The sequence below is a fragment of the Buteo buteo genome, chromosome 10, assembly GCF_964188355.1.
Source record: "Buteo buteo chromosome 10, bButBut1.hap1.1, whole genome shotgun sequence".
Taxonomy (NCBI): Eukaryota; Metazoa; Chordata; class Aves; order Accipitriformes; family Accipitridae; genus Buteo; species Buteo buteo.
The window spans coordinates 33,840,492-33,866,399 of NC_134180.1; the positions used below are offsets into that span (position 1 = coordinate 33,840,492).

At 41.2% G+C, this 25,908-nt stretch overlaps 1 protein-coding gene across 5 annotated transcripts; it reads left to right on the forward strand.

Moving 5' to 3' along the window:
• The first annotated feature begins 1,458 nt into the window (after positions 1-1,458).
• Positions 1,459-25,003, forward strand: AKR1A1 (aldo-keto reductase family 1 member A1). Of its 5 annotated transcripts, none has more exons than XM_075036991.1 (9): positions 1,459-1,650; positions 5,469-5,564; positions 11,492-11,611; positions 13,295-13,446; positions 16,134-16,329; positions 16,919-17,118; positions 18,153-18,225; positions 19,191-19,277; positions 20,026-22,944. In XM_075036991.1, the coding sequence occupies exons 1-9, from the start codon at positions 1,633-1,635 to the stop codon at positions 20,170-20,172; spliced, it is 1,089 nt and encodes a 362-aa protein (XP_074893092.1). In that variant the 5' UTR covers positions 1,459-1,632; the 3' UTR covers positions 20,173-22,944. The 5 variants fall into 5 exon arrangements, with proteins under 5 accessions (XP_074893092.1, XP_074893094.1, XP_074893093.1 ...); XM_075036993.1 differs by lacking the exon at positions 20,026-22,944 and adding an exon at positions 22,951-25,003 and having other exon boundaries at positions 1,544-1,650; XM_075036992.1 differs by lacking the exon at positions 1,459-1,650 and adding an exon at positions 1,793-2,081.
• Positions 25,004-25,908: the final 905 nt, after the last annotated feature.

The following is a 25,908-nucleotide window of genomic DNA, read 5'->3' on the forward strand; positions in this document are numbered from 1 at the left end:
AAAATGTTTTAGTCTTCTTTGCCTTTTCTCTTTTACTCCCTATTACATTATTGGAGGCTGAGGTTTCTCAAAGTTTTCATGTGTGATATTAATATAATTCAAGCATCTTCTATTGCATTAAGACTGCATTTTCAAATGGATTTGTGATTGGCATGGTCTCCATAAAAATAGATCAAACCCAGCAGTGATTCCTCCCCCTTTATTCTTTCCTCTTCTCAATTTTCTATTTCCTGTTATTTTTTATTTTCTTCTCTTGTCCTTGCACTCTCTTTCCGCTTTTCCTGTATTTTGTTGAAAAAGGCTGCGCAAGAGAAAAGTCTGGTCATGTGAATGCCCAAGAGATTAATTAACCTTTGTGCCTTTAAGCCTCCTGAGCAGTTCAAGTCAGAACAGCAAAGACAGAATTTGCAGCAGAATTACCTTTCTGGAAATAAATAACAGCCTCTTCAAAGCCCTGTTGGATATATATTTTGCCTTATTTCTGATCTAATCTTACTATTTTCAAATTCTGAATGTTTATAAATTACTTACAAAAATGGAACCCGGAGTAAAAGTCAAAACTGGTTATTATTTTTTTTTAGTTGTGTTTAAGATTAGGTGTACAGTCTTCTCTCAGTTACTGGCCAAAGTCTGCTCCTGTTGAAGGTTCTATCTTGGATTACAACAGCAAGACTGTACCCACCCACAAGTAGTACTCTGCTAAAATCGGGCTACTTTAATCTCACTTTCAATCTTCTTGCACAAATAAGGAAATGCATTCTTGTGCACCTACAACAAAAGGAGCCTTAGTCCTCTCAGGAAGTACCATTTCTTTCTCTTTATGCACCTTTTAGCAAAAAAGCTGAAGCAAAGCCAGTGTGACAGGCTGTGGACTTTCCCTGGGTTCCTATTATTTAGGGCTGCAAATAAAACCGGGCAAATTCTTCCTACCAGTAAAAAGAGCTTCAAGAGGCCAAGACAAATAGCAGACGAGGAGACTTTTATGTAAATGCACACGCTTCGCGTAGTCGTTATCTGTTCGCCTTGCATTTTGTAGTTTCCCTCTCTGTGGTGCGGCCCATCAGATTTATCACTTAAGCACTCGGCTGTAATGGGGGAGTCTGGGCCGTCTGACTTTCCTGATGGGAACAGAACCGAGAAAAGGAAGCTAAACCGGCGCAAACCCGGCAGCAGGCCGGTGCGGAGGGCGCAGCAGCCCTGCAGCCCCCCACGGCGCTACAGCAGCCGGGCCGGCGGGACATCCTGCGCCCCCGAAGTTCAAACACCGTGCCGGGAAGGAAAACCCGCAGAGGCCCGGCCACGGTGAAGGGCCACAAAGAGCCCGGCTCCTCCGGCCCCTGCAGAAACGCTCCTTGCTGGATTTTGGATGTTTATTTTATTTTTCTCGGGACTACCCCGCGCTGTTCCAGCTGGGTCACGGACGCTTCGCGCAGCAGAGCCGCCGCCGCGGCGGCCAGCGCGGGTCCAGCGCGGAGGGAGAGCTGCGAACCGCGGCCAAAACCAGGGCAGAGCAGAGCGCAGCGCCTTCCCGCGCCCGCCGGCGGTTCCAGCCGGAAGCGGAAGCGGCGGCCCAGGCGGCAGCGGCGGCACTGGCGCTATAAGCGGGCGGCGGCGCCGTGAGGGGGGTGGTTGATGCTCGGCGGCCTGCGGGTGAGTGCGGCAGGGGGGCTGCGCTGGGCCGGCGGGGTGTCCTTATCGCCTCCCGCCGCGGGGCGGACCCTCCCTGGGCCGCCCCGATAAGGGGGAGGTGGGCGCGCTGCCCTGTCGGGGTACGTGTGGTGCCGCCCAAATACGGAGGGGTAGCCTCCGTTTGCGGGGCAGAAGCGATTCGGTAGCAGGGACTTCGGTGTTCTCAATGAATACCTCTTCGCATGTCTATGCGTGTTAATTTAATACATCTTTGCGTCTGTTTTACTGATGGAAGACTCCTTACTTTCGCTTAAAAACGAGTTGTGGCTGTGGGTTGATGCACAGGTGTGGCTTGTGCTTCCCTGGTTATTAATGCATCCTCCTAGCCAGACTACTTATATTGCTGTTGAATTACCCTGAGCTTTAACTCTTTTATGTGAGTGTGGCAATAGGTGAGTATTGTTAAGCCAAAACCGCATCTTACTTGTCCAGAATTAGTTTGCTTCTATGTTTATTTTTGTCTTTGCTCTTCTAAAAAGAGGCTTCCAGCTTTTTAATGAACCAAATAATGATAGCTAGCAGACACTGTAGTTCTCTTACATCCCCTTGTTAGGGGAAGAATCTGAGTGGAAAATATTAATTAGTGTGTTTTTTTCCAGTATGTCCAGTTCCGGCATGTTTCCATTCTGCCAGAGACTGTAGTTCTGCTCTGTCTGCAGTGTTAATATGCGACAGTGTTACATGAAGCAAGATGGTTCTTGGAAAATGTGCTGATGCTAGTTATTGATTAAATGTGTACCTTGTCTTCTGGGCTGAAGTGTTGTATTCAAGATGATTGTGTAACATGGTTGTGTAAAGCATATGGTTCTGTCCTATTTGTGTTACAGACCAATTTGAATCAAAAAAAACTTAAGTCTTTAGTTGTATTGCATAGTGTAAGAAGATACCTTTATTTAGGCAACTAAATTCAGGTAAAAAGCACCTGCTTGCATGTAGTTGACTACAAAATTGCTATGCAAATTCAGAATAGAAAAGAATACTGTTGTTGTCATCTTTCTTCCTTCACTGACTCCCTACCCCCCAAAAAAGTAGATGTACACCCACAGTTTGGGTCACTGATGATTGCCTTCAGTGCTAAAACCTGGACTTAATAATCTCAGTGCAACTTCAGAGCATTAGTTTAACTGCTGTTTTGCACCAGGAGGTGCTGGTCTGTTATAATCCTGATAAGAAAGGCACTCAGAGTCTAAAGTATCATCTCAAATGCTATTTGTTAGAGCTAACCCTATAAAGAAAGAGGATAGTGTTGATAATCTTACATCCTTTCAGGTTCTGGGAACCCAGGGTTGTGCAGTGTTGAACAGGCCTCCTCTGATTCACACACAGCATGTTGTGCAGGCCCTGTCCATAGAAGGGGTTACCCCATTTCAGTCACTTGAGCTGTTAGGTATTCTTTTACAAGAAAACAACTCTATTCATCATTTCTACTGTCAAACAGAAAGGATACTTGCATGAGAACTGCCTGTTTTTTTAGATAAAGGCAAGGACACATAGGTGGTGTAATTGCAGGTACCAAGTGGGAGCTGCCTGCAGGCTCCCCTGTTACAACTACCTGCTGAAGTTATCCTGCAGCCATGGGCTGTGTGTCCCACAGCACAGGCCTGAAGGCCATGCTGTACGAGAAGCACAGCACAAAACAAGCTTGGATCCACTCAGGTTAACTGTTATGTGGATCACCAGCTCCCTGGTGTACAATGGCCTTTAGGTCAGGATCACTCCAACTAATATGTCTCTAAAACAAGTGTGCTGTTTGGTGTTTGCTGTAAATCTACAAAAATATGGCTTGAAGCAAGAAATTGAAAATATAAACTTTCTGTGTGAATACATCCATCAGCTGGGACTTAATTATCTGAGGAAAATTATAACAATAGGGAGAAGGCAGAGCTATTTTGGGATAGTATGCTGTGTGAATGTTCTGCTTTGAAAACATCTATTCCTCCTCCTATGTAGTCAGCCATTCAACCAACATTGCATTCTTCCACTCTTGGTTTTGTTTGAGTTTTTTTAAACAAATAACATTAATGAGGTTGGACAGAACTGAACTTGGGAAGTAACTTCCTCAGCTTGTGCTGAAATCAGCTAGCCAGCTTTGGAGCTCATCCTGAATGTGGTTTCTTTTTAACAGTTTGACCAGAAATGTAGACTGTGAGGATGTTGGGAGACACTGTAAAACCTTCCTTTTTGATAAAAAGCTGTGTGACTGAGCAGATTGCTGTTGCACAGCTATAAAGCCAGCAACAGGTAATGGAAGATCCTGCTGGGCCTTTGTTCTGTTGAATTTCACAGGGAAAATGCTTGGATATCGCAGTGCTAAGCATGAGAGAAGCAGCCCAGGCTCAACGTGACAACTGACTTCGCATAATCTTTTTTCATTCTCCTTTTAGTAACAGAAGTACACTACTCCTTTGTGAATTTGTGCTAAATCAGTTGTGTGACACTTTTCAATAATAGGAATGCTAGCTATTGCATTCTGTTTGTACTTGAAATGCATCTTATGCAAGAGTTGAGCTCTTAGTCTTAAATTTCCTTCAGAGTCCAGATGTAGATTTTGGCAGTATGGGAACAAGGAATCTTTCAGCTCTTTACAAGATAGTGTCCTTTTCTGAATAAGCAAGGAGATGGAAAAGAGCAGGAAGACAAAGTTATTTTAGGATTCAAAACACATAAATATGTAAGGACCTACTGCACTTTAGCTCACTTCGCACATGCCTATTTCTAGTTCTATGTCAGAATGATTAAAAAAAATTATATATGAACCACTTCTACATCATATGTGTACTGAGGTGTTATTTCCTAGTATCCACCTTTGAAAGTGTCTCCATTTTGTTCTCTCCGCTAGCCCTGACTTCACATCAGAGAGGGTTTTTTAGTGTTTGTTTTTTTTTTTTTTTTAAAAAAGTAGTCATCTCACTTGGTAGCATTTGCCTGTTGCAGGTATATAACAGTTCATAAACAATTATTCTTGTTTCAAAGGAAGCCAGAATGTTTCTGTTTTTCTTCACAATGCTAGACAGCCTTGATGATGAGCTGTAGTTCAGCTCTGAGTTGGTGAAAATTGGTATTCAAGGGTGACAAAAGCACATATCTGGCATAAAAAGATGAGACTGATCCTCTAGCAGTGATGTTCTTCCGAGCATTATTTTTTATTTGTTGTTTTTCTGGGCTATGCCTTCATAAATGCCTTTACCATTCACTCCTAATCAAAACCCTACCAGTATCAGGTCTTCAAACCTTAACCTACACCAGCTGTTTCTTACAAAATGTGTTTATTCCCAACTGCAGTGGTAATTAGAGCTTTGTTCCTGAGCCAGCTGGTAGTGAGTTGGTGAAAGAGAAAGACTTAGTGTGGAAGACCTATGGAATTACTGTACACTAAGGAGGACAGACAAAATCTCTTGCTCCCTTCTGCCTCATCAATGCTTACTGCTGATTTAAAAAAAAAAAAGAGGCATGTTTTCACCTGAGCTTCTCTATTAATTGTATGTTATTGCAGGATGTTTATTCTTGTACTTCTCAGCTCTGAGAAATCTTAAACCTGTGCATTGTAAAGGAGAAAAGAGAGTAAGAAGGGAGAGGAGAAAAAGGGCTCATTTTCTAATCTCTCCTGCATAGCTATTCATCTCCTTTATACCAGTAAAAACTGTAAAGAACCTACTTCATCTTTATTCTAGTGTAATGAGGACCTCTATGATTTTTATTTATTTATTTTTGTATAGAAAAGGTAAATTGTTGCAACTTACTGAATTGCTCAAACTCAGTTTGTTTTTGTTCTTCTTTAGGCAAAAATGTCTCCAGCACGCGACTTTGTTGCGCTCCACACTGGGCAGAAGATGCCTCTCATAGGACTGGGAACTTGGAAGAGTGACCGTGGCCAAGTAAGCAGAGAACACTACAAAATGTGCTCTCGACTAGTATTTGTGTTTTGTGCACCTTTTTTGAAGATCCTAGATCTGAGGCCTCCATCTTTTGCTTCAATGGTTTTAGTCTCAGGTACTCTGCAGTGAGTAGAATGTATGTATGTATTTGCATGACTAAGGCCTTAAGGCACAAAAGCAGCAGCAGCAGAAGATTCCTTAAGACTTGTTAACCTCGGCCTCAGGCAGTGGTGCTGTGGGAGATGAATCCACTGAGTGGGGTGAGACAGGGAAAATGCTGTAGCTATAATATGGTGCTTGACTCTTCCACTGGTAAATCCTCGGGCTGCCTGTTCGACCAGACATCCCTCTGGCTTGGGCTTGACTCAGCTGAAAGCATTATTTTAGGAGGCAAGAACTCTGTTGTTCTTGTAACAAGTCCTATTCCAGTGGTCAGCCTATGTTTAGCAGAAAAAACAACATGCTTGGGTCACCCTGCTTTTAGACTAAGATGACTACTGTGTCATTAGACATTCATTCTGCTTCTAAATGCAATGAATTGGCAAACACCACACTTGGCAACAATTCTGTGTGTTACTATAAACTGTCTGTGGGAATGTTTGTATGCTATGGACTGTGCCTCCTATTGTAATACTTCTCCCCCTTGTGTGTTTTTTCCTTTCTGTTTCATTTAGCTAAAAGATGAATTCTTGGGGAAAGAGATTGCACCTACTTGCTGTGAAAGGCAATGTCCATTGCTTGGTGGAATTCATAGCTGGTATTGTTGTTTATAAAGCCTTCTGGATTATGTGTACTGTTGTATGTCTGTGCAGTAAACATTGTATATCTTACTGCTGCTCTTGCTTTAGCTTTATGATAGCTTTTGGAGTATGTGGGATGACATTGTGCTCGTGACTGAGAAGGAAAGTTAAAACCCTTCTCAAGACTTTGTGCTATTTTTTCATGCCAGCTAGAGGAAAAGGTGGGAAACAAGCTATAAAAATTAAATCTATTCAGGGCCATTTTATTGTCGGTCTTCCTGTCCAAACAACTGTCAGGACAGTGGATTGTTGGGAATAGAAGCTGTCCTAATGTGGAAGCTGAGTTGGAATGAGAGCTCAGTCAACCTCTCAAATGAGGACAAGTGTGAATGTTCAGCTCTGTCACTTAAAACGTTATCTGACAGCTGAATTAAGTTTATTAACATGCAGGAACTTAATGGATGAATTTCTGTGCACCCAGAGCAGTTAAATGTGCATTGTCTGAAACAAATGCCTGAAACTAAACAAACAAAATATGAATGTGGTGTTTGTTTTGCGCATTAACTGTTCTGAGGAAAGTGTCGTCTTATGCACAAGCAGGATCCTTACTGGTTTTCTTATAATTTAAACCTAATTCAGATGGATTTTGCCGTAGTAAGCAGTGCTTCTAGCAGCTGAACCCCACATGGGATCCAGCCATCTTCTCTGGGGTCCCATGGAAATCATTGGGAGTCACTTCTTTAGAATGTCTACTATCTTCAAAGGCTTATTCCTAGAATATATTGAAGGCAAAATCTAGAAGGTGCGGTGAAAATGGCCAGTCACAGAAGTTGCTGCTATTCCTGTGGAATAAATAAATTCCTGTTTGTCACTCTTGAAAATTCAGAAGCATAGCAGCAATTTGGCAGAGCGTGCAAATTATTTACCCTTAAAAGCACATGATGTAGTTCAGGGAGAATTATTGTAATTATGAATTAAAGACTAAGTGCCAGAAACCTAGAGAAGCAGGATAATTATAATAGATTATATTTAATCTAGCTGTTTCCCAAGTAGAGGCTATTTATCAAAAGTTCTTTTATGCAAGGCATACATTAGAAGAAGCAAGAGTGGAAGTGGATGGCTTTTAAATTATTTCAGGTAAATATTTTGCAGATTGTAATTATTTTCCTTGCCAAGCTGCTATTCAGTCTTGACCTTACTCTCTTGAGTAATTCCTTTATTATTGCTGTTACTGTTCCTGATCCTAAACAAGCCTTGACCTTGTAGCCAGATCTTAGCAGTCCAGTACAAAGGTGTCATTGCAGCCCTATTTTTCTAGACAGTAAGAATGGGGGGGGAGGAATTAGTGAATCTCAATCCATGTTGGAAAACTAAGATTTTATAGGATATAGAACCTATAAAATAATAGGATGTTTTCTGTCTTACAAGATCAAATGCTAGAAATTTGTTTTACATGTTACCATAGGAACATGATGAAGGGCAACTGAATGGAAGGGAACACAGTACAGAAGCTTATGAACTGGCATCATGAATGAGTTCAAAGAGAAGTCCATTCAGACAGGAGCATCAAAATATCAGTAGCAAGGTTCTTTTAATATTGGACCTTGATTATCTGTAATCCTTTAATGCTTTGTTCTCTTCTTTCGAGTGGGCCATGCTTTCAACCTGGAGGATTGATCCCCATCTGATGAACAGTCTAACCTGCTGTGGCAGAGGCTGGTTCTGTGGGGAAGAGAGACTGGGGCTTAGGGAAGTAGTGTTTCTGTGTGAAACTTCAGGAAAGCTGAAGAGGAAATGTGTACCTCAGAAAACCAGTCAGACTGGATGTCTTGTGACAAGATTGCAGCTATGGAGAAGACTGTTTAGTTCTTGGAAAAGTTTGTTAGGCAACATAGAGAATCCTGGTTACATGCACAAGAATTCATTACTGCTGGTTTATATTAAGGGAGGGACTTGAATTCAACATCTGAAGGGTAGGAGGCAAACCCCTTTATTTTAGGGAACATCAGCTCTTTAAGTTGGCATTACTTATGTGGTGGTCTGAATTCCTTTTTAGCAAATTTTAGTACAGTATGTACAAACTGTGATGTAGCAATGCTTACGTTCTGGTCGTATTGCATCTGAATATCATGTGGACTGATCTGTTTTTTTCCTATTTCCTGTCAGTAAATGTACTTGGACTGCTAAAACATGACAGCTTTGCAGGAAGCAGGGGAGGCTGTCAGAGCCTTTTCTTTCCAAGTATTATTGACTGGAACTCTTAGAGTGAAAGCTTCGTCATAATGGCTGGGGGCTGTGGAGAAGAGGCTCTCTAGTCACTTGAACTCTGTGTCGCTTGGAAGTATAAAGTTGGCTTGTTAGTTTTTTCACCTTGTGACATGCAAACTGAAGAACTGAAAATCTAGTAATGGATATTACAATGAATTGGGTCTTACAGATTCTGTTTCTGCCACTGATTGTTAGCAATATTGTGTTCCTCCATTTTCAAAAACAAAAGAGAGTGGATGGGAAGGCCAAGTACCTAGCTAGGATGCATAAATGGGGGTGTAGTTCCTAGGACTTCACTATACAACGAAGGAGAGTAAAGCTGCAGTTGCAGTACTGTCTGTTTTGGGGCAAACCACTTCAAGGAAAGCATGATGGGACAGCAGCAACAGTGATAGAGGGTTTGGGAAAGGTGAGTTTTGATGAAAGATGGAAGCATCTACAGTTACATGGTCAAGAGATGTTTGAGAGGAGGCATGCTGGTGCTTTCCAAATGTGCAAAAAGCCCTTACAAAAGGGGGAGCTATGGATTTCATGTCTGAGGACTAGGATGGGGTATCAGGGCCATCTTGGTTAGACATCTAAAAGGGTTTGAACCTAAAGATGTCTGATCACTGGAATAGATTGCCTGTCACTTACAAGAAGGGTTTTGACTATTGTGTGTAAGAGTAGTTTAGACTTAGTTGGTCCTGCTGTGGGGTATGAGGATAGACTCCTTTCAGACCTACTTTCTGGTAGTTATATGATGCTAGGTTGGTGAGTCACACTTAAGCTGTGTGGCTCAACTTGCCTAATGCAAAATGAACTCAGTAATTGCTTCTTCCATAGCAGTATTGACAGGCTAAACTAAAGAATATGTGAGAAGTTCGAATGATCCTTTGGCGGCTGTTACTTCACAACACCAAATATCCAGAGGCATGTGAATCTCCAGCTGCTTCTGTTGTCTCTTTTTTTTTTGTTTATCTGCCCCCCAGGAAATGCATGTACCTGTCTGAACATAAGCTCAAAAATACAAAACTTTCTGTTGAAACAAAGTACTCTTCTTAAACTTACATCTATCTGTTATTAGTTAGTGGTTTTTTTCCCTTCCAGAAATGCTTTTTTTTCTTTGCACATTTTCTCTTGATTGTTTGCCTTTTGCGTGGAACAGGAGCTCTCAGTTCACATTGGAATGCCTTAGCAGGCTGAGAGTAGTTTACTGAAATACAGATTTTGTCCAAATCCAAACCTTATTTAAATGACCAATCCCAGGTTTTCAGTGCTAGAAACTTATCAAAACATGCTGATACAGAAATACAGCCTCCTGTTTATCGCTTTGCAGAGACATGTTTGGAGTTCTCTTATCCCTAGTTCTCTGCGAGTGGTGCCTACTTTAGTTTTATGGCAAATTTTGTGCCTGTTTGGATTTAAAAAAAATTATTATCCTGATAGAGGAAATGGGGCATTAATGCAGACAAAGAACGCTACTGTTTTTCCTTTCCTTTCTGCTTCAGCTCTGCAACTCTCACCTTTTTGGAGGGTGAATATTGAGTCTTAAAAGTCTTTAATATGTCTGAACTGATTTCAGAATTACCACGACCTTGACTTTGTAGTGACCTTCTGAGGAATGTCTTTGACAAAGTGAAACAAAGACTGTAAATACCATCCTGCTAGAGAAAGGAAGAGCTTACTTCAGTGCTGTAATAGAAGTGCTTTGTCATCCTGGCTAAGGGAAACTGGTCTGCATTCCAGTTTTCCTCTCAAAATGCCAAAGAATGCAGTCAGAATATCCTGTCTACTGCAGTTCTTGACAAGAAAAACAAATTAAATCCATCAGTAGAAGAGATATATATTTCAGATTTGATTCCCCCTTCTGTTTCTGTAGCATCTGAAAGCAGGACTGCACATGTCTTTAATTGGTGTTAGTAACTTTATCAGCTTTAAAATTGAAAATGCTGGTACTTTGATTAAGTTGAAAGAAATTAATCTCTCTCTAGCCTTTGTGGACACATTTTTTTAATCTCTTGAAGAGAGACATAATCCCTATAAATACATTAAGGCCCTATTGCATCAAGCCTTATACACAGAGTAATTTACAATCTTTCACAATCTTAAGAGACAAGTCAGTGAAGAGCAGTGTGTAGAAAGATAAGATGTACTCTTACTGTAGTGCTTTGGATAGACGTAAAAGGGAATGTGTGCTTACTGTCCACTGGAAGTTAAATAGGTTTTATTTAGTGCTTGTCAGTCTAACGGGAAATAATGATGACTGAAATCTGTAGTAATTCTTGGCTCTCGCAAGGGACCTGTTGCTGTTGGCAACACCTTCATTGTCAGCAATGGGGAAAGCAAAATGCAAAGTTGCAAGCTTCATCAGGAGATCCCCTGCAGGCCATGGGTTAATATTCAGCAGTATAGTGAGACTTCCATTCTTGTGCAATCATAGAGAATGAGACATGAAGGAAAAATGTGCCATAGAATAGCATTATCGTAGAAATTAAGTGTTAGCAGTTGAGCCAAACCCAAACTTTGGCAATTCTGGAATTAGCAACCAGGCTCTTGACTGACATTGATTGGTCTGTTAGTTCCAGAAAGTTTGTCTTCCTAAGCCATGACGTATTTGAAAACTGCTTCTTAAAGCTCGTTTTATATTTAAGAAAAGTGTGACAACTATAGTTAAGAATTAATCCCTATTCTACTTTGTGAGTTCTTGCATGCATGGTCTGTTTTCTTGTTACTCTTGGAGTGTGTGCTAGCATTTAGCTCTTCACTCCTAAAGACTGTGCCACAGAGGACTGTATCCTACTCTGAGTCTCGTGACCTTATATAGATCTGTGTTTTGGGGGTATTCCTCACTAAGGCCCTAATGTGTGGGTTTTTTCCTTCTTCCAATCATGTGACCCTTTTCACTGATTGTGTTCGATAATCTGTTTCTGATCATAGGTGAAAGAAGCAGTGAAATATGCCCTAAGTGTGGGTTATCGACACATCGATTGTGCAGCAGCTTACAGCAATGAAGTGGAGATCGGTGAGGCCTTCCAGGAATGCCTTGGGCCCAACAAGGTAAAAAGACAAGAGCAACCATGCTGACTGTGTGTTGTATCTAAATTTACAACTGTGACCTGAAAGTAGACTGTAAAGTTAACATTTGTGGCTTTTCCTCCTAGACTATCCCAGCTGTTTGTTATTAATCAGGAGCAGGCATGAAAGAGGGCTTTCTGTCCTCTAATAACCATCCTGGCTGTCAGGAGGAGAAAAGATTGCCAGGAATATTTGGAGGGAAGCTACAGAAAATGCCTTTTAAATTTCCCTGCATGTCCCTTTCTTCCTTGCAAAGTATCCCAATTTGGGTGTTCAAAAATTGGAGGTTCCCAGAATCAGTAGTTATAATGTAAAATATTTGCCATGATTTATACAAAAATTTACTCTAGTTTGCCAGTCTAGAATAGCATGCAATGGTGGGTAGCCACAGCAAATTCAGTGACTGTTTTTTTTGGTTATAGATAAAATATGAGTGAGTAAATACGTACTTTTTTTCTTTTTAAACAGTGGTTGCTTTTGAAGGTTTGGTAACTGTGATTCTAGGACCTGCACCTGAGAGTCCATGGTCTAAATATAATGCAATACGACAGGCATTCCTATGGATGACCTGAGGTGGAATATTAAATTCATCCCCTTGCTCTTGTTGGCTTGAAGGGCCAGAACGATTACCTGTACAGCCTCAGAGCCCATGGAAAGAAGGTTCTTATGTTCCTGCTTTCCTACTGCTCTCGCCTTGGCTTTAGGGCAATCTCTTTGTTATGTGATTAGCTTGAGAGAGGCTGTTTTCTGCTTGCTCCAGGGATTCCTTCCTACCAGATATGGTGACTAATATAGGGAAGCATAGGACTCTTTCTCAGTTCATACTAGCTAGCTAACTTAAAACTAGAATTTCTAAAACATCTTTCTATTTGAACACAACAGCCATATGTGAAACACAGAAATAGCTGAATGGTTGGAGGAGAGCTTCTACAAAGTATAGACTTAAGTGGTATTTGGTTACACATAAGACAGTGAGAAGTAACCTCTGATGGTGTTCTGTGCTTCAGTTTGCCAAATATGATCTCCCCTTTGCATTTTATACTTCCTAGTTAACCAGTTCTCTATTTGTTTAATTTCTGGGTCTTACCCTTCCAACACAGGGTACAGGGCGCTCAGTTCTTAGTGCATTCCTTCCAGAACCTGGAAACTCAAGTGCAGAGGTTTGGGGAAACTTATTCTGTTTATTTTCCCACGCTCTTTTCATGAGAAGCATTCTTGGTTTATAACATGTGAGTAGAGTAAGTTAGCTGGTTGTGCCTAGAACATGTGAATTGTTAAACAGAAATTACTCAGTTTATTCATATGTAAATTTTGTTATCTTTCTTTTGGCTACATCACACTTAGTAGTGGCTTTAACCCTTGAATGGGAAAGTTTGGAGAAGAGTGTGTGTGGAGAGGATTGTTTTGTTTTTCAGATCTTCTAATAAATTGCTAAATATTTGGTATATTTTAGGACTTGCCAATGTGTGTATTTCTCTCATTCCATCCAGTATATTTTTGAAAGGTTTAATCTGTACGTTGCATGTGTTACCTTTTTAAAAAAAAAAAAAAAAAACAAACCCAAAACTTAAATTGTTCTCTTTGTTTTAAAGCTAGTTGGGGAATTGCGGCAATTCTCTTTCTGAACTTGTTCCAGTAAATTATGCTCTCCTCCCTTTCTTAAAGGTTATTAAAAGGGAGGACCTGTTTGTAACATCAAAGCTCTGGAATACCAAGCACCACCCAGAAGATGTAGAGCCAGCGCTAAGGAAAACACTTGGAGATTTGAAACTGGATTACCTGGACCTGTACCTCATGCACTGGCCTCATGCCTTTGAGTAAGTTCTACGTGGAAAGGGCACAGAATGCAGAAACCCCAGTTCTGCATAAGTTGCTGGTGTTATAACTTGAGGACCTTCTTTCTGAGCTGTGAATTTCCTCCTGTGTATACTGCCTGCAAGATGTTTTTCAGTGTGGCTAATAGTGTAGTCCTACAGACCGTAATATAGACACTCTTTTCTACCCACAACCTGTACACTTACTCATATTTGGTCCATCATTCACAGGAACAATTTTTCAAATGTCATTTTTCTTTGAATTTCAGTTGGGTGGGAATTTGTTTACTTTTAAATTTGTAGCATGTCTGTAAACATACAGTAGAGGAGACAAATTCTGTTTTTGTGTAGACGTATTGTAAATAGAAAAGGGATCACTGTTCTCATTTAGCAATGATGAGGCTGGAAAAATAAGTATTAAGTATTCATTTAAAATCTTTAAGCAATTACTTAATTTTTAATAGTGGGAACAACTAGGTAATGAAATTAAGATGACTAAACTTCTGACAGTTTGGCATGGGTGCCAAAGTTAGGTAACTGAAAGTAGTCTAACTGGGAAAAAGTAATAAAGCTTTATGGGACAGGTTTCTATGCTGAAGTTTGCCACCTTACGCTAGCTGAAAATTTGCCTTGCTAGGAGGTAAAATCTTTGAGTTTAAAATATATTAGAAGTTTAAAATAGTCTAGTGTCTATCATCTATGCATTGGGTAAGTGTGGCAGCTGTTCTCGGTTCTGCTATTGACCTACATGGTAACCTTGAGGAAATACCAAAACTGCTTTGTGCCTTAGTTTTATTTATCTGTAAAATGAGAATTAAGTGCTTTATAAAGAAGACAAAACTTTTCACTAATAGTTATTAACTGTAATGGAGTGGCCAAGCACATGCAGTATCATGGTGGTATCTGTATGAGCAGGAAACGAAAATGACTTCTTTCAACACTCTAGTTGCAGTAATTCTACAATTTGAGGAAATATGAGATGAGAAAGTTTTCCAGTTAAGTGTTCAATGCACTTATCCTACAACCCCATCAGAAGCAGAGTTGCTTGCTTTATTTTCTTGCAGATGTGGATGCAGTCCCACCAACCCACCCTGCCCCAATCAGTAAAAAGCAAGGGGCAGGGTGGAGGGATAAATCTCCTTAGCACATGTTTGCATGGAGACTTTACTCAACAGGGGAAACCCTGTCAGTTTAAATGGCTTCTGTCTGTTCTGCAAATTTGAGAATGTTTGGTTTTTTTCCCTTTCTAGTCATATGAACTGAATTTTGCAAAGCATACAACACTAATGATAAGAGGAAAGATGCTCAATGTATAAATATACTTCTCAGCATAAGAGAATGAGGAAGTGTTTTCAACTAGAGCTGGTTTGAAGGAAGAACTGTTAAAAATTCCCCCTGTTGTGAAACAGGTTTCTTTTCCCATTGATTGGAAAAAAAAATTTAAACATTGCTTTGGTAATAACACAAATAATGATGTATATTTAGATGTTACTAATATTTAAATGTATTTGATGTTGCGGAAACTGTTGACAAAACTGACATTCTAATAAAGCAGTTTCTCATTTGAAACCATTCACTCTTCAGGTTTCTATTAGCTCTACTTCAACTGTTTTAATGTGTGGTTATCTATAATGCCTATTGTATTGGGAAGCTAAGCAAAAGAATGTTACACAGAAATTAAAATAGACTGGATGAAAATCACAGTGCCTGTAGGTATTGAAAATTAATCTCTCAATGTATTACTCTTAACATATGAGGCTGCTTTTCTAAGTTGGGAGCTCATAGGGTTTTCTGAGTTTTTTTGGTTCTAGATCTATCAATGACATGAAGAAGAACCATCTCCCCTTGTCCCTGCTGCTGCCGTTTCTCACACTATTCACTGCTTAGCTAGGGCCATGTAAGTCTGTCTCTGAGATCTGAGCTAGCAGAGTCCTGCAGTGGTTATGAAGCAGCGCTCTCCCAGTGGGATTGCTGGCACCCCTTCAAGCACAGACTGCTCAGAGACCAGTCATAGCCCTTTGGCAGTGTGGTGGTGTCACACTGTGTGTGTTATGTTTGTTTTGGTTTTAATTTTTATTTTATTTTTTAAATGTTTTGGTATGACTAACTGGAAACACACCCAACATGCAATCAACATGTACATGTTAAGTGCAGATTCTTACAGAGGTCTTGTATCGAGTGCTAACACTGCTACAGAATCCAGAGGGAGTGGGAGAGCCAGTGTACTTTGAATGCAGTATCTCCTAGATAGCCCTCAAACCAAGATCCCTTTGGTAGCAGCTCCAGGCTATGAAGAATATTAGTCCTCCCTCAAAAATAAATTGAGAAACTAAAGCTGCCTTCTGAGTTGCTGCTCTCTAAATCAACTGGTTTGCTAGGATCAAAGTGTGTAAAGAGCTGCTGATGTGTATACATTGGCTTATCAGTTCTGTGTAGTCAATACCGTACAGGTAAGTAGTTCAAAGTACTGTATAACAAGTTTACATAGGAAAGACTGTATGTGAAATAAGTTCTTATAGGTTAAGTCAGCATAATGAAATTCAACAGACAAATTAGCTCAGTTTGTACTCTACTCTCCGAACTATGTATAAGCTTTTGAGAATACTTTGAGGAAAGCTGCTTTTAGTGAAAAACTAATATAATATAAATAATGTGGTATATGTACTTACACTTTACCTTTGATGCTATAGACGAGGGGACAATCTCTTCCCAAAGAATCCTGATAACACGATGCGTTATGATTACACTGATTATAAGGATACCTGGAAGGCTATGGAGAAGCTGGTAGAAAAAGGTCTTGTGAAAGCCATTGGGCTGTCAAACTTCAACAGTCGTCAGATTGATGATGTACTAAGCGTGGCTACTGTCAAACCAGCTGTGCTCCAGGTAAGATGAATGAAGGAGAGGAAGAGTACCTTTCCCATGTGTCCATAGGAGTGAAGAATTTGCAAACCAATGCTATGTGTTTAGCACAAGGGGTGCAGTTTCTGATGCACAGGGAGGAATATAGCTGGCTCTGCAGGAGCAGGCACACAGGGGCAGTCCTTCCAGGCAAATTAATTTGTGGCAGAAGAAGCCTATATCCATGTTGTGTGGCCCTTTATACTTGCTTAGTTGAACAGGTCAGTGGAAGAGTTTGTCTTCTCTGTGAGGATCATTTTACTCTATAAGAAAAAAAGACTGAGGGAGTAACTTGAATCCCTTCTGTAGAGAGCTTCTTTGTTGGATGGTCTGTTTGGTACATGGGGAAAATCTAGCACTCTAAACTTAGGTGATCTAGTCTCCTTTTCCTCTAAACTTAGCCTACCAGACACTTTTTTATTCTTCTTAACTTAAACTTTATCCTCATAAGGTTTTCCAGAATCTGGAATGACCTGTGATGTGTTTGGTTCTGCGCTGCTTTTGACTTCCTGTTTGTCTAGAGTTTTGTGTTGATATCTGTTCTCTAGCCACTCATTGTGGGTCATTTTAATAGGTAGAATGCCATCCTTACCTAGCTCAGAATGAGCTGATAGCTCACTGCCAGAAACGAGGACTGGTTGTCACTGCCTACAGTCCTCTTGGTTCTCCAGATCGCATGTGGAAACACCCAGATGAGCCTGTGCTTCTAGAAGAACCTGGGATCAAAAAACTGGCAGAAAAATACAGCAAGTCACCTGCACAGATCATCCTCAGGTACAGAACAATTGCGAGAGAGGGTGATATTTGGGACCTGGCCTTAAATAAAGCAAAGCCTTTAAGTTAGAAGGAATCTACTTAAAGTATGTGTTCTTCCCTATTGGTGAAGAGTTAAAATCAGAGTGCCAAAAGCAAACCCCACGTGGTGCTTGTTTTACAGAGTTGGTAGAGTTGGTCCTGCTTTAGGGCAGGTGGATGGACTGGATCAGAGGGGTTCTTTCAGGGCCTGGATCCATGCCTGGGACAGTTTGCTACCTTTTCTGCTGTGGAATAGCAGTAGGACAGTTAAGAGAGCAGTGCACCACATTTGAGTCCCACCTGCTGAATTTGCACGTGGTCAGTTGCTTGAACCCTTGAGCTCTTGCTACTGCATTCAGGTGGGCTTCCAGGAAGAGGGGGCTGAGGAAGGGACCTTCCTTAGCACTGAAGAACCATTTGCTGGTTTGTTTTTATATAGTAAAAGCCAGCTGCTGGATACTGGGAAACAAGATGATTGAGTGATATCCAGAATATGATCAGCACCTTGTAAAGTAAAATTGGATTTCTATCCTCTTTTTTTTGTCTGGCTCTGTATCTGTCAATATAACTAGTACAGTCTTGGGCAGCAGCAAGTTACCCTGCCAGCTGAATATGTTCAATATTTTGTGCTCAAACCACTAGACAGGCACTTGAGGGATCTGGGTTTTCTTCTAGTTTCTCAGTGGTTGTCATGTTAGAGCTTGCGTAAAATGCTTAAGTACATTTTTTTGTGATTATTTGCTGGGTTTTTAGCTTAAAGCACCTGAAAATTGCTTGTTCAAAGGCATGAACATCTTCCTCTCATTCATTAGTCCAGTGGCTACTGTTTTGCTTGAGCTTGGACATACTAGGTCCTAATACAATACATTGCTATGTCAGCCCTCTTCTGGATATTTTTATTTCACATAGAAGCATAAGTGGCATCTCTGCTGCCACAGATTATTACTCAACCAAAATAAATATCGTGGTTCTTGGGCTGCACACACAGAAGATCTCTCTCCTCCTCTTAACAGATGGCAAGGGCAGCGTAAAGTGGTTGCCATTCCCAAGAGCGTCACTCCCGCTCGCATTCAGCAGAATCTCCAGGTAAGGTTAGATGGAAGAAAGGAGTTTCAGCAATGCCCTTTCATGTGAGTAATATACTGTCCTACTACTTGCAGAGCAACAAGCTGAAGCACTTGGTTCATAACTTGTTCATCAGTGTATGCACATGCTTAGAAGGGAGGGTAAAGATTTTTGGAAAACGAACTTGATATGTTTTAAGCAGCTAAGTGTGTGAGTGTGTGCATATGTGCACATGCACAGTCTTGTTACCAAAAGGTAAAGAATGTACTTTGTGGAAGTCTAAATGAAAAATCTTTGCTGAAATTTGAGACATTAATTGATTGAACAAAGGAGTCTTCTAATGATGTTCAGTGGTTCTTATTTATGAATAATAGTTGCTTTACCCTGCAAGTGAGGGCTGGTGACTATTTCTGCAGCAAACTGCCTTTCTAATGATGCAGAAGGAATAAGTGTGGTTCACTGCTGCTCTGAAGTAGAGACAGTTCACTTTAGAAATTATTTGAAAACTCTGACCTCAAATAATCTTGAGGGAGGTCTCCAAATCACCTCCTGTGATCTTTTTTCAGCCCTTAATCATACAGATTGGCTGGTTACATTTTTAAGTTTTTTAAGTTAGGAGTTGTTTCTTTAACTGTTACTCTCATTAAAGCAAATCCTGCTATGTAGTATGCTGCTGGAAGTCTCAAGAAATTCCAGTAAACTCTGCAGTTACTCAAGGTTTAGATCTACTTGGGTAACAGACTATTGATTGAATAGGCAGCACTTACTTAGAGGAACAGTCCCACTGCTTTTTATCTTTGTGGAAGTGTGCTATGCAGTATCAGTGTAGGCTTAGAGTTGGCAAGTGTGTGAACACCTCAGACTTCAAGCCTTTGTTCTGATGTTTGTTATAAAATGAGTTTAATTGCAATTTCATATTTATAAATGGAAGACAAACTAATGATAACCTATGGTCACTGAATAAAGCCTCTTGCTTGTGTTCTCAGGTGTTTGATTTCAGCCTCACAGAAGAGGAGATGAGCCACATTGGAAGCCTGAATAAAAACTGGCGTTACATTGTGCCAATGATTACGGTAAATTTCTCATATTTCTAATAGTTTTCATTATGTGCATGTAGCCACAACTTGGGGCTTTTGCAGTTTTCTTTCTTTTACTGTCCCCATCAGAACTACTTACTTATAAGAACACTAAAACTTTTTAGGGTATCTTAAGATGAAAGAATTTTTCAAAAGCTGGATACCAAAAAGGTAGCTTTTTGAAAATTTTTCTGATCTGTTTTCACCACTGATGGCTCTGTGTAGTTCTCATTACTGAACTGTTCATGGGCCTTTAAGCCAGAGTCCCACCTTACTTCAAATCTCACCAAACTCCTGCTGATTCGTTCTTCTCAAGTACAAGCAGGCTAATGTTCATGGAATTCCTCCAGAAGTACTCCTTGTTCCAACTGTCCCTGTCTACTTTATACCACAAGCCTCCAAGATCAGTGGAGACTCAGGGTGCTGTTAGTTCCTCACATCCATTGTGGAAGTCACATGAAGGAATTTGTCCACTCCCCTCCACTGGATGCCCCCACTTTTCAGAATCTGTTGTAATGACCTTCCTCCAGTGTAAGGAGTTTGGCTTAGGCTGTTGTATTTTTCTTCCCAAATCCACTAGCCGCAGCATCTTAGCATCAGTAGTTTACTCTGTCACATGAAACCTTACCTCATGTGCTGTCAGATGCCGGTCTGTTCTTTTCTTATATTAAAGGATCTAACCTTGTTCCTTTCCCCTCACTGCAAAAAAAAAAGAAGTCAATTCCTTGTTGTCTCCTGTCCATAGGTGTTCCTCATTTCTTATTGTCCTGCTTCTGACTACACAAGAGAGCTGTTGCCATTCCCTGGTGTGTCACTGACCAACATGTGGCAACGGTGCTATAATGAGTCTGAAGTGATCTATCCCTTCTCTATTATACAGTACAATGCATAGTTACACTGGGTCTCTCTGCAAATTTGGAAGCTGTCAAGCATACCCTTGCCTCTTCAGCAGTTTGTCTGCCTGTAAATTATTCTTCAATAGTCAGTGGCTACTGGCTATAGGAATTCTTCAGGGAAAGCTTTTCTCCAGGTTTTATCGTTGAGGTTGAGTAATTGAGAGCATATTAGTGACTAATCCGAGTTAGAAAAGAGAAGCTGTGAATGTGTGGTGAATGACTGTCTCCTATCAAGGGTAGATAGTTGTTACAGCTTTCACTGTTTGTCATGCTGGGGTTTACAAGTGCTTCAAGGCTGTGCTTTTAACTGTATGGTTGCTTCAGTATGTGTGCATAAATATAAACCCCCACATCCCTGCAAAAAAAATTATCTTTGTGTTTATGGCTCAGGAGTCTGTACACCAAACTGCAAGCTTAGCTGCTGATCTGTGTGAATGTGGTAGTGACAAGCACACCTGCTGCTGACAGTATGTTTCTTTCAAGTGTTTTGCTACTTGTGCTGCAAACAAAGTTGTTTTGTTAATGAAACTGCAAAATACATTAGAATGTAGCCTGGCTTGGATGAGCTGTGGATAATTCATGTGCTTTTGTTACCGGGGAGACCTGATCAGATCACAGTGATTCACAAAGGAGAGATGAAATACAGTTCAAAGTGCTAGCCCATCCAACTAGGAAAAGGGTGAATGTGATGCAGCTGGTCTTCAAAGATATTGCCATAATGTCAGCTAACAAGACAGGAGGAAGCAAGATGAGGGGAATTAAAACACAACTCTGTAGATGTAAGATCTCTAGCGGAACCTTTTGTCTCCTGCCCATCCCTTCTGGGCTTATTGGAAAGAATTTTCATCAACTGTGAATTAAAATTCCTGTCTAACTTTTCATGCCCGTCTCCTCTACAAATCTAACTTACAGTGTCTGGATTTCAAACTGTGATATGGCAGTGATATCAGAGCTCCTATCGTAACTGACAAGACAGTTTTTCCTTGCTTTGCTTCATTGATATATAACAACAAGTTCTTATATTTGTGCCACTCTTCTCTACATGGTGTTTTGTTTAAAGCCTGAGGAGAGGCCATTACATTGCATGTAGACAATTTAAGTTGCTTTATACTTTAACAGTTCATTATCTGGATAGAGGTTGGAAATTACCTTGCATCAGCCTGAAATCCAAACTTTTGGAAACACATAACTGGCCAAGGAATATATGTATTTAAGCAAAACTTGAATGACTAGCAAGCCAGGAGAGGAGGAGTGATGGTGTTGTACACATGATGATCTGTCTGGTTTTGATAGTTGGCTACCGTTGACCTTCAGTGTGTTCACTGCTGATTTTACCCCCCCTCCTTCTTTCAAATTCCTGGGGTAGACTGGAATCAGCTATGTGAAACATTGCTTCTGGCAGCTGCTGTCTTGGCATGCTGCAAACAAGAATGCTTACCTGAAGAGCTGTTCTGTGTAGCAAAATATGCAGGGGGAAGAAACTGGGGGGGGCAGTGAGGAATATGAATTCTAGGAACATGAGGAAGTTGTTGGCTCTCGAGAATATGAGGAAGCCTGAAGATATGGTGATACTTTTGTCCACAGTTTTAAGGATTGCCTTCGGTTGACAGCTTCATTTCAGCTTTATTTTATTTTAATCTGAGCATCAGTCAAATGTTAAACCTTAACGTCTTAGTTTTCTGCTCTGTAGTGCCCCCAAGTGACTAATTTCACACTTCAGTAGTCACTGTAAACAATTCATTACTAGGGATTCCAGTTGTTGCTTTGAAATGCAGGTTTTATACTGAAAGCTAATAGCGGGACTTGCTAGTGGATACTTGGTTTGAAAGTTCCTGTGATTCCCTCTGCCCCCATAACAATGAGTGATCTCTAACATCACATTTATGTTAGAGAAATAATTGATTTTTATATGTATAACTCTTATTCAGTCATTAGTCACTTAATGTAAGTTTTAGCTGAATGATGCTATTCTGTCACCCAGGGAGGTGCATATCTCTTTGCCAATGCTGCACCTATATTTCCCCAAACATTACAGATGAGGAGCAAGGTTTTACCTCAGCTCCTTGGAAGTTGGGGGTGTTGTAATGGACTTAGTGCAACTAGAAATGCAACTTGTGCATCTGAATGCTTAGAGGTGGGATGTAGGAACTAAGACTTCTGCACGGCCATGTCTGCTTTTGGGCCAGCCTGAGCCTCTGTTTCATTATCTGCGAACACTGGTTTCAGTATTCGCATTTTACAGCTGGAGAAGCTGGTCTTCTGTGGAAATGTTCTTAAACAAAAAGTGCTATGAAGTTCAGTGACACTATTAATGCTTCAGTATATGACCCTGAAGAAGTTATTCAATGTGTTTCATCTTGTCCATCTGTAAATTTAGCAGCCCAGCAACTCTCTATCATGGAAACATGGGCAAAAGCTCCAACTCCAATAAAGTGTTTTGAAGCGTGCATGTTACAACACTTATTCAATAACAGCTACGAGGCAAAAGGCTTTTAACTATTCTTAATCTAATTCTTCAAGTCTCAGCAGCTTGAAAGACTCTTGCTCTAGGCTACAGAAATCTATCTGCTTTTTTTTAATTAATTTTTTTTTCCCCTCTAAAAAGTGCTAAGAGGACTCGGGAAGAGAGGGAACAGCTTTTATTTAAGCTGAAAAAGGTGCTCCCAAATGTATGGGCTATGAAGATTTTTAAATCTAAACCATGCAGAATTTGAAACTGAGAGTAAGAATGGATTTTTATCCTTCTGACTTGAGTCTGTCTGTTTACTTCACAGGTGAATGGAAAGCTAGTAGCAAGAGATGCTGGACACCCCCATTACCCCTTCAATGACCCCTATTAACTACTAGAAAATAAGGTGTTAGAGTAACATGCTTCTCTGCATGCCCTTCCACAAAATAATTGTTGCCACAATTTGTCAAAAAACCTGTCCAAATGAAACCTTCACAATGTACTGCTTCTAATTGACCTCCTTTCTGGAGATACTGTAGCTTCCATGTAAAGTTTGTGGATTTATTATGACAACTGCAAGCTTGCTCTTGGAAGCAGAAAAATCTTTGGGATTTAGATAAAGAGTGGGGGAGTCTAAATCAAGTTCCAAACATGTCATTATCAGGCTAGGGCAATACTTTGGGTTTACTGCCTGTGAAGCAGTTTTGAAAGCTTTAATTATTACCATGAGGGGAAACAAAAAAGGAGTGAAGGCATGAAAGCATTTGAAGACTAAACAACTGCTCAGCCATCAACTTTGATATGTTTGTTAATATTTTTTTATACAGGGAATAAAGTGAAATGTGCTACAGTTGCACTATGTCCATAAACCATTCATTAAAACCCAAGTAACCAGCTGTGCCCAGTGTTTTTTATCCACTTTAGAGTACTTGTGGGACTTAGAATTCTCTATTTTCTTTTAATTTGCCTGTAGATTTGAGGAGAATAAATGCATACCCTGGAGCAGGCCTCCAGGGCAATCCTCTCTGTTGCTTGTCACTTCAATAGGTTTCAGCTCTGACAATAGCTCTGATCATCCTATCACAAAAGCCTCAAAAACTTTTTAGCGAGTCTTGTAGAAAAACATCCTGCTTTTCCCATAAAGTTGCCCAGTGTTTCTTTACCACAGATGTCCAGTTTCAGTTCTGGAAGGTCACACCATTAGTTCCTGACTATACAGTAAGAGCAAAGACCTGTCAAAGGACCCCTTTCATTTTGATGTTGCATTTTTGACTGCTTCCTGGGTTGATGCTTGGGAGAGCTGGTCCTATCTCCTGTTTTACTGCTGACCTGCTGGTAACACTGGGCAAAGTCACACTTTGCCTTTCCTGTGCTTCTGTTTTGCCATTTGCTATATGTCTCTGTGTTATTCCCTGGTGGGGACTAATTTACTGAGTCCTGATACACTGTTGGGGAGGACTGGAACTCTAGCTCTAACAACGGTTTTATTTTGTTTCTGTCTCTTAATGAATTGTCTAGCCATCTGAGTACAAAGGGACTGAGGTGTTAGTACCTACCAGACCTCTGATGGTGATACCTTCTGTGGCCTTAGCAATGTTAACACTTTATTTTGGTTTTCTCTACCTGTAAAATGGGATTAATGTTCATTTGCCTTGGTGCAGCCAGGGTAGCAAGGCAGAGTTTCTAAAGGCCTCTTGGATTTAAAACAAAGGAACTCTTTCAGACCTGTTGATGCCATTCAGAGACAGTCATAGGCATGACTCCTCATTTGCTGCTTAACTGACTGTAAGTGAAATAAAGAACACTTATTTTTCCTGTAGCAGTAACAAACACAGAATTGGAAAAATAATCCTCTGTATTCAAATAGTTCAAAAATTAAAGAATTAGATTCTTTTAGTTTTGATAACCTCATTTACAGTAGCCCTATAGTAAAACTATATTCATCTCAAGTGTAATGCCTCCTCAACTATTTCCTGCCCTGGGCCTCACAGCGTGCAGCTGAACTGGAACAAACCTGTTTATCACTTTTTGTAATCCTTATGTAAAATTTAAAGAACTTCTGTTCCTTAGTAAAGTGTTCCTAATTTCTGCTGAATCTACTTCAGTGGAGAAAGCCATTACAGCTCAGTTAGGATTCTTTACTAAACTGGATGTTTTCTTCTAAGGGAAATGAAATCCCTGTTGGTTTTTTATTATTCTAATCAAACATGGGTGACTTTGAATACAGTTCTTACTGCAAATCAGTAGGGAAGCAATTGTACTTTGAAGGCACTACGTAGACTGTTAACAGCAATCATCCTGCCACGAAAAGTGGCTTTTGTTGCATGTATTTCCACTTGCACGTTTGCATGTCTTAAATAAACACTGTACTCAGCGTATGACTCTGAGACTTTTTTTCCCCCTCTAATGTCAGGGCCCCAATGAACTTTTTCTAGTTACTTATCTAATGATGAGTAAGTAAGTGGGCAGAGAGAATTCCCAAAGAAAGCAGATTAATTCTGTATCTCTATTAAACCCACATGCATGGAGTAACAGAGTGCGGTTAAAGCTGGTGAACTTTTATCTTGAAGTAACACGGGGAAATGAGCCTCCAAGTTTCCACCAATGGCTTTGCTGCTGCTGTGCAAGTTTTCTGGAGGTCTCTGCTGTCACAGCTGCAGCAGCCATGTCTGCCTTGTCTGGTAGGTTACATGTGCTGCGGGAAGAGCAAAGCAAAGCATCGCCGTGAGCTGAGCTGGAGCCCATTGACCGCGCACCTCGAGTAGGCCGAGGTTGAATGGGGCGAGATTATGCCACGGCAGGGGTGCTAGTGCCTCCCAAAATGTCAGGCAGAGGAATACCAGCTCTTCAAAGAAAGGGCTGGCGGTAGGGCTGTTGGCGTAGTGGGACATGCACCGTGTTGACGAACACCCGCCCTCTGCTCCGCATCAGGCCGTGCTGTGTCGGCCGGCTGGAGGGACAGGCTCTGCCTGCCGGTGCTGAGGAGGAGCCCTGCCTGCGACGGCAGCGCCGGGCCGGAGGAGGTCCGGGGTCCGTGACCCGGGAGCAAGGGCCTGGCTCGCCCTTCCTGCGCTCTGAGGTGAAAACCCGGCCCGCAGGGGCTCCCCCGCCTTCGGGGGTGGGGGGCAGGCCCTCCTCCCCGCGGCGCCCACCCCCACAACATGTCCACCTTCCCCCGGGGCTGGAGCTGTGAGGGGGGGCGGGCAGCGAGGCCCCGGGGCCCGCCCAGCTGGCGTCTGGAGCCGCCGCGGGCACGGCGGGGAGGCGGCGCGGCGCGGCTCCG

What these genes read in the sequence shown, in the direction of transcription:
- AKR1A1 (XM_075036991.1), top strand. An exon ending in TCAAACCAGCTGTGCTCCAG is followed by an intron (nt 16,330 to 16,918) that starts GTAAGATGAATG and finishes TCATTTTAATAG; the next exon opens with GTAGAATGCCATCCTTACCT. An exon ending in ACATTGTGCCAATGATTACG is followed by an intron (nt 19,278 to 20,025) that starts GTAAATTTCTCA and finishes TCCTGTCCATAG; the next exon opens with GTGTTCCTCATTTCTTATTG.